The sequence below is a fragment of the Podarcis tiliguerta genome, assembly GCF_965153285.1.
Source record: "Podarcis tiliguerta genome assembly, chromosome: 11".
NCBI lineage: Eukaryota > Metazoa > Chordata > Lepidosauria > Squamata > Lacertidae > Podarcis > Podarcis tiliguerta.
In genome coordinates, this window is record NC_139544.1 from 33,787,670 (window position 1) to 33,796,466 (window position 8,797).

General features: G+C 45.4%; 2 protein-coding genes across 2 annotated transcripts in view; one reads left to right on the forward strand and one right to left on the reverse strand.

The window, feature by feature from the left end:
* The window catches only part of MRPS27 (mitochondrial ribosomal protein S27), a 54,162-nt gene extending 47,789 nt beyond the window's left edge, over positions 1–6,373 (reverse strand). Inside the window, exons 1-2 of the mRNA XM_083404222.1 lie at positions 6,016–6,373; positions 2,473–2,550 (exon numbers count right to left, since the gene is read on the reverse strand). Coding sequence (XP_083260348.1) covers positions 2,473–2,550; positions 6,016–6,076 — 139 coding nt within the window. The 5' untranslated portion in view covers positions 6,077–6,373. The remainder of the gene's footprint in view (positions 1–2,472; positions 2,551–6,015) is intronic.
* A 28-nt stretch (positions 6,374–6,401) lies between these two features.
* PTCD2 (pentatricopeptide repeat domain 2) overlaps positions 6,402–8,797 on the forward strand; it is a 14,599-nt gene continuing 12,203 nt past the window's right edge. The window contains exon 1 of the mRNA XM_083404335.1: positions 6,402–6,555. The gene's annotated coding sequence lies outside the window, so the exon portion shown is untranslated. The remainder of the gene's footprint in view (positions 6,556–8,797) is intronic.

Genomic DNA, 8,797 nt, shown 5'->3' on the forward strand with positions numbered 1-8,797 from the left:
TGTAAAACAGTAATGTAAAGCTTTATAAAACCAGGAATTCAAACAATTTTTTTAAAAAACAAGGTCCTAACTTAAGGATCAGGGAAACCTTGGGGGAAAAAGTGTGTCTTTACGAGTTTCCATCCCCACCCTTCAATACTTGCATTTTTCTTTTTTATTAGATTAAAAAAAACCCTAACATTTCAATCTTTCATAGCCTAAGAATTGTTCTAGCCTTTTGTTTGTCCATTTCTGCACCTTTTTCTGCACATTCCATCCCCTTTGTCGACACCGAGCCCTGGAACAATCCCATGATTAATGCTTGTATTCTTTCCCTTTTCGAAATTAATCAACCTGCTGTGTAATCACAAAGGTGTTTCAGAACCACAACCCATTTTAATGTTCTTTTTAAAAGAGTGGTGGAATCCAGGCTTTAACTGCTATGGCTGTAAACAATAGAGCCTTTAAATGGTGCTAAGGGAAGATTCATCCACACCATGGGCACTTCATGCGTGACTCCCCCACCCGCCCACCCACAAGAGAAAATGCAGAGCAGCTCCTGAAAATGGGGAGCCCCAGCAACATCCACACTTGTGTACATCACACAGCACCAACATTTCCCCCTTACAGAGAGATTATCTCCATCATGTCCAATTGTAATGCTTCCCTGAGTGACCATTGTTGCAAAACTAATGCATCCCTTGATTGAGAGTTGCCATCATCTGCAAAGACAGCACTGCCATCTTGTGATCAAATAACAGATAATGCAAGATTACTATTTGCAAACTGAAAAGCCCAGATTTTTTCAACCAAATACAGACAGGAATTGTTACATTCCACATCCAATTATTTATCCCAGTCTCTATTTCTTTGACCTTCTGTCCATTCAGAATCCTGACTTGGCAGCTTGCCTCCTAGGATTTCTGCCCATTTTTCCTTCAAAGTTAGATGGTCAGCTATTTCTTCCTGCCTAAATCATTGATTAATGCATCATCTTTTAGCATTAATCCTGTGGGATTTGACTGTCCAGTAGCACAAATAATCCTGTGGGATTTGACTGTCCAGGATTCTGTGGGATTTGACTGCCCAGTATCAAGGGCATAGCCATTGATGAGGAGCTGGGATGTGGAATGCCATGATAGAACCATGGGGGAAAGTTATGTTACATGTTATGGGAAAGAGGAGAAATAACTTGCCATAGAAACACCATTTGCAATAGCAGCCCCCGTTCTGCTTTGAAAGGCTCTTGGATTCTGCAACCACAAAGGCCGCATCTACACTGTACATTTAAAGCAGATTCAAACCACTTTAAACAGTCTGCGAACTGTAGCTTGTTAAGGGTCCTGAGAGTTGTTAGGAGACCCCTATACCCCTCAGAGAGTTACCATTCCCAGTTTTTTAACAATCAATCCCTCTTCCAAAGGAACTCTGGGAATGGTAACTGTGAGCGGAATAGGGGTCTCCTCTCAGCACCCTGAACACACTTTCCCTGAGGGAAGCCATGCCTCCTGAAAGATATACGATACTACTTTAAACATATAGTGCAGATAGAGCCAATGGCTAACATAACTTCTATTCCAGAATTTAATGTCTCGACAGTTCTCCACTTCTTTCTCACATACCTCACCCTCAACAACTCAGGTGTCTTGCTCTGGGAAAACCTGGTGAAGACCACTAACGAATGTGAATTTACAGGGCCTTTTTGGCGGCCCATAGCAACATCTGACACTACATTCCCACCCCAGGCCTCACACCGCCTTGCCAAAACCAGTGAAGTGAGGTGCTAGGCTTTGGGAAGGAGGCATGAGGGCTCTGACAGTGCCCTAGAGTCCTCCCACCTCCTTCCCAAAGCCTAGTTAACACTTTCCCAGATTTAGGACCCTGCCAGAGCCATGTGCTTCCTTACTAAAGTCCAGCGCCTCTCTTACCTGGCTTTGGGAAGGCAGCATGAGGGCTGGGGAGCAGTCAGATTTTGGCTTTGCTGCCCCCACCCCGCACGACAGGGCAGCGTGCGACGCGCAGATTCTGTGTCAAAGTACTCTTGCAGCCCACTTGGTATGAACAGTTGGACTGCCCTGATTTAGACAATAGGTAAAGGTAAAGGGACCCCTGACCATTAGGTCCAGTCGTGACCAACTCTGGGGTTGTGGCGCTCATCTCGCTTTATTGGCCGAGGGAGCCGGCATACAGCTTCCGGGTCAAGTGGCCAGCATGACTAAGCCACTTCTGGCGAACCAGAGTAGCACACGGAAATGCCGTTTACCTTCTCGCCAGAGCGGTACCTATTTATCTACTTGCACTTTGACGTGCCTTCGAACTGCTAGGTTGGCAAGAGCAGGGGCCGAGCAACGGGAGCTCACCCGTCGTGGGGATTCGAACCGCTGACCTTATGATCAGCAAGTTCTAGGCTCTGTGGTTTAACCCACAGTGCCACCCGCGTCCCGATTTAGACAACAGTTCATCATTATTTTAGACTGCTAAGTATTTCCTTACCCAGGCTCTGCTGATCTTTTTCTCTTTGTTCCCATGTTGAACTGTCCACATATGCGGCTGAAAGAATACATCTTCTACCTAATAAAAAGAGAGTCAATAGCAATATATAAGCACTATCATTTAGAAAGGTTTCAATTTCTCTAAATGCACATTTTATTAGTCACCTTCTTTTTTAAACATTCAGTTCTCTAAATTAAATGCAATAAATTGACATCATGCTTTGGAATCCAAACACTGTAGAACTGAGAACTCTGATCTCCCTGTCAGCTTTACTGAGTATGGCTTTAGGGGGTGTCCGGCCACTACATCATAAATCAGACCTCCATAAAACACAGGCTGATCTTATAATTCATTGCATATTGCCTTGTTATTAACAGGAGTACATAAACAGGATTCCCCATCTAAAAGGTGCTGATTAAAAGGTGAAATGCTAGTTCCTTTCAAGTAACGCAAAAGTGGAATCTGAAATCCATATGCCTACAGTTAATGCAAAATATTTGTACTGCCAAGACTACAGTATTTATTCCAGCACTCCAAGTGAATGTTAGATGTTAGACAGCATGGGGGATAATTATGAACCCTGACAAACCCCACAAGGAAGGCTTCACGGGCCAGAGCACTCCCCAAGCATCACCCTTTGGAAATGACCATCCAATTAGGAGTGGAACCACCACAAAGCTGTGTCACCTACCCCTTCTGGACAGCTGCTCCAGAAACATACCATGGTCGATGATACTGAAAGCTGCTGAGAGGTTGAGAATTAACAAAGACACATTTCCCCTGTCTCTGTCTCTCTCACTCTCTCGACATAGGTTACCATATAGGGTGACCAAAGTAGTTTTGGTGTCAAAACCGTGTCTAAAGCCCAACTGAAATGGGTCTAAAATCAGTTTCCTCCAAGAGTGCCTGGATCTAGTCTGTGACCAGGTCATGCTCAAGAATCTTGCCCAAGAAGGAGAGATTGACAAATGGCTGGTAGTTACTTAGCTTTTCTGAATACAGGGAGGGTTTCTTGAAGAGTAGTTTTACCACTGCCTCCTTCAAACAGGCAGGGACCACCCCCTCTTGCAAGGAAGCATTAATCGCCTCCTGGCCCAGCAGGTTGTCTCCCTCCCTGCTAGTTTTTCACAACCAATAGAGAGGGGGCTGTTTAGCCTTGGTGGGGTTGAAGAAACCTACAGTTGCCCCACACCCTCAAACCACCTGATTAAAATATGGTCTAGGTGTATATTTTAGGATCATAGAGTAGGAAGTATGCTGCCTTCAGAAATAAATCTAGCGCTGGACAATGTACTTGATAGTCCTTGCTCACTTGGTCCTCTTTAGTGTGCAAGGAGTCAGACTAATGCAAAGGAGTCAAATGAGATTTGTAACCATAAACCTGACCGGGCAACCTAACTTCATTCCAACAGCACAATTTCCCATTCCATTAAATTTGAATGCAGGAGTCAAGATAGGGCTCATTCCTGAAACACAAAATGTGCCCCTGAGCAAGCCCAACAACCATAATTCCAATGTCTCATTGCTTAAGATATCACACTGCACTGGGTTTTCCTGGACATTTTGACAACATGTCTGAGGTGGTCAAACTCCAAACTCAAAATGTAGAATTTGAATGCTTGTACAGTCATACCTCAGGATAAATATGCTTCAGGATAAGTATTTTTGGGTTGCGCTCCGCCACAACCTGGAAGTAACGGAGCGTGTTACTTCCGGGTTTCGCCGCTCGCGCAAACGGTCAAAATGACATCACGCGCATGCGCAGAAGCGGCGAAACGTGACCCGTGCAGTCGCGTCTTACGTTCTATTCAGGATGAGAACGGGGCTCCGGAACGGATCCCGTTCGCATCCTGAGGTACCACTGTACTCAATGTCATTCTGACATCTTAGGTGTTCAATTGCATTACAAATTCAAAACCAAACCAGAGTAGGGGTTTGGCTCACTTTGTTCAAGTTAGGTGTGGAATGGGAAAACTCCATCTTTCATCTTCAACCCTAGAGGGAAATACATTGTGGAAAGGTACTACAGAATGTTTGAGGATTCCACATCCTTTCTCTCTCTCAGGAGGCAGTTAAGGAATGGAAGAGGGTGAAGTTGAAAACAGCTATTTCCCCCCCTTTCTGTGTCTCTCGCCTTCTTGCTGTACAAAAATCCTCTAACGGGAACTTAGCTTTGATTCTATGCAAATCCAGGATTATAATGCAGCACTAGGCAGTGGAAGACAGAAGTGCCTGGCGTGCACTTGGCGTCCATGGGGTCATGAAGAGTCGGACACGACTAAACGGCAACAACAACAAATCTCCCAATGGAGACTACATGATGATGGGTTTATAGTTTTATGTATACAGTGGTACCTCTGGTTATGTACTTAATTCATTCCAGAGGTCCGTTCTTAACCTAAAACTGTTCTTAACCTGAAGCACCATTTTAGCTAATGGGGCCCTCCGCTGCTTCTGCGCCGCTGCGTGATTTCTGTTCTCATCCTGAAGCAAAGTTCTTAACCCGAGGTACTATTTCTGGGTTAGTGGAGTCTGTAACCTGAAGCGTATGTAACCCGAGGTACCACTGTACAAGAAGAAAATAGCCCTTGTCAACATGCCCTCCAGATTTTGTTGAACTCCAGCTCCCATCAGCTCCAGCCAGCACATCTGGAGGGCACCAGGTTCGCAAAGGTATAAAATGAGCAGCCAAAAGCATATTTGTTGGCCACAGTCACTATGCTATTGACATAAAAAAGGAAGGGCATAATAACCCCAAGCACATTTTTCTAACCTCCAGGTTCCCAGTGATTTTGGCAATGACAGCATATATGTACATATGTGTGTGTACACACACACACACACACACACACAGAGCGCATGGAGGGAGGGCAACCACGAGCCTTGATGGAAATGCCAAGTGGTCAACAGATAGATCATTTGACCAGAGGAGGGAGAGATAACCCTCCTTCTCAGCTGGCTGAAATGTATACAAGAGCACTTTTGCTAACTCTCAGAAAGACTGGCCAAATGAATGTGGCTCTCACACCAAAAGGTTAGCCGTACCCTTACATAAAAGGTCAACGTGGTAAAACGATGGGGGTCATGGAATCACAGAACCGTAGAGCTGGGGAAAGATCATTAAGGGTCATCTAGTCCAACCCCCTGCAGTGCAGGAATCCTTTTGCCACAAAACAAAAAGCTGCCCCAGAAGTGACCTCGGGGCTCCATTGATAACCATGAATCCTTCGCAGCGCTGGATGAAATCTCTGGTAGCTAACACGGAAACCCTAGGGGAAAAAACTCTCGCATATAAAACGGCAAAGGCTGCAGTGACACGAAAGCCGTTTAAACTCGAGCAGCCTCGTTCAGACTCAGGCGCAGGAAGGTCAAACCAGGAGGCTGCTGCAAGCCTGACGCCCATGTGCTACAATATCTGAGGGCATGGAGAACACATTCCGGGGCGCAGCCTGGCCTCACTCTGACGTCGCCTGCGCTGCGCTCGGGGTCCCTGGAGCTCAGCCCCCGAAAGACCCGCCTGGCGGCCCCACAGCCCACACCCACCTGCCGCAGCCCAACTCCGAAGCGCAGGCTGCAACCCTCGCCTCAGGACGGGCGCCGCCATCTCGGCCCGCACCACCTCTTCGACGGGGGTGGAGGAGCCTAGGCGGCGCGCCGGCGCAACCGCTGGCGAGACGCGGGAGATTCGGCGAGGGCGGTCCCTGCGCGCCCCTCCTGCCGCGGCCGCTCTTGGTACGTTCCGGGGACAGAATGGCAGCGGCAGTGGGCAGTTCCAATGGAATCCTGCGAGAGACCGTCCGGCGCTGCATGCGGGGCACGCTCGTCGCGGCCGGCTGCCTGAGCTGCCCGCAAGGAGGTGCGTGAAGGGCGACAGGTGGGGAGGCTGCAAGGGAGAGAAAGAGACGCGCTATGGAACGCGCTGAGCCGACCTTGTAATCGGAGGACTACATATCCCATCGTCCACTGCGGCGCCATAAGCCAAAGTTTTTTTACTGTGGCGGAATGGTGCACGCTGGGGGTTGTAGTCCCGAACGTGACGTCGCAGGAAAGGCCTGATGTGCTCAACCCAAGGTCCTTTAGGATGTGAGAAGCTGCGTGGTTGCGCTCCGCGTGTTTCAAACGCCGGGCTTTTCTTCTCTCTTGTTTAATCACTTAGGGATGAATGTGGAACGCCCTAGATGACTAAATAAAAAAATTCCTTCCAGTAGCACCTTAGAGACCAGCTAAGTTTGTTATTGATATGAGCTTTCGTGTGCATGCACACTTCTTCAGATGCATGCACACGAAAGCTTATACCAATAACAAACGTAGTTGGTCTCTAAGGTGCTACTGGAAGGAATTTTTTTATTTTGTTTCGACTACAGCAGACCAGCACAGCTACCTACCTGTAACTAGCCCTAGGTGAGGACCGCATTGGAGCCTGTTGCGTGGAGTGTGTACAGCCTGTGAGATCCACAGAGATCTTCCATCAGGCAGCAGAGAGAAAGTGAAAAGACGCAAACAGGGCTAGCCGCAAATAACTTAACCCGGCATGTTTCGTATTTGAGAAGAGTTTTAACTCGTTTGAAATAAATGCTGCTGCCTTTCCCAGCGAATTCAGAAGGGGACATTGTTCAGTGTTGGAGCACGCTGTTTCTCAATAAACCTCTGCATGTGCATAAGCATATTTAATTATTGCATTTGCTAGTTGCTGCCCATGAAACATCCTGAAGCAACTGAAAAGTAAAAACATTTTCAAGGCTAGAATAGGATACATAGTCGTATCCAGTGTTAGCTGAAAAAGCCTGCTGAGCTAGTGGAGCAGCAGCATTGGCTATGACCCAATGGCTCTACTCTGAGTAGAACCACGGCTGTCTACTCAGCATAACTTCTTTTCCTTCTGCCTGCATTGCAGGGGGTTGGACTAGATGACCCTCGTCGTCCCTTCCAACTCTACAAGCCTATGATTCTAAGCTGTTTTTAGCCCTGTGCACTGCTATACTTTTCTGTTCTGGCTTATGAGGGCTAATGCTTTCTTATGATCACTTCTGGCGGTAGTTAGACAAAGGGAAGCTAATTATAGGTGTGCCTCCTTGGTCCATGGTGTCCAGTCTGTGACATCTTTCTTTCAAACAGACAAGTTATTGAAATAGTTAACAATTAGCAAGGGAATCCTCTAACTGGAGCAGGCCTACTTACCTTGCCTACTTACCTACTTACCTTGCAGAAGACGAGCTACAGAGAGGGGTGCTTTTCAGCTGTGACTTTCAAAAGGCATGTACCGTGAGGTGAAACATGGGCAAAGCAGGAGGTATAAGTGAGGAAGGATAGGAAGGCATCAGTCAATATACCATATTTTTCGCTGTATAACACGCACCCGACCATAACACGCACGTAGTTTTTAGAGGAGGAAAATCCGTAGGCATGCCACCCGTAGGCATTCCCTCCATAACACGCACAGACATTTCCCCTTACTTTTTAGGAGGAAAAAAGTGAGTGTTATGGTGCAAAAAATACGGTAAGTCTGCACCTGAGAAATAAAAATACAGAAAAGCAAACATATTTATTGTTACAGGTAGGTAGCTGTGTTGGTCTGCTGTAGTGGAAACAAAATAAAAAAATTCCTTCCAGTAGCACCTTAGAGACCAACTAAGTTTGTTATTGGTATGAGCTTTCGTGTGCATGCACACTTCTTCAGATATTCAGATATTTATTGTGTCATGTGCTTTTATGGGTTAGAACAGACTTTCTAAGCTTATCCAAATATTACAAGAGAAAGTTTTCAGTTATTGAATAGAAGAATATTATATCTGCATAAGGGATGTGAGTCCCTACCATTCTCCTTTATGTTAGTAGGTGAAAGTATGAGCATCTCTGAAACTGATATACAAAGCATCCGCTTTCTTTACACAGCCTAAGGTTTAAATAGATACTATTATTGAAACCTTAAATGTACTGTATGGTGTATTCTGTTTTTTTTTAAATAATATTTTTATTAAGATTTTTACATAGGAAAAAAGAAAAAAAAGAAAATACAAGAGTACAAAGATAAAAAGAAAAACAAATAAAAACAATTCCATTTTCATAATATTCCTTGCATTTACTTATTTCCCAGACTTCCCCACACCTCCCTTCACTGTATTCCAATTCAAATATTTAATCAGCAAATCCCTTCCCTCTATCTTATCTTAATCCTTATCTTAACATCTTGATGCATCTTAATCTTTATCTTAATATCTTCATATATTAAACCTTTAATTTTACATCTTTTAACCTTCAAATTTTCCATACTCCTTCACCGCATTGTTGCTAATAACCTTTTAACCTCCATCCAATGTCATTCTAA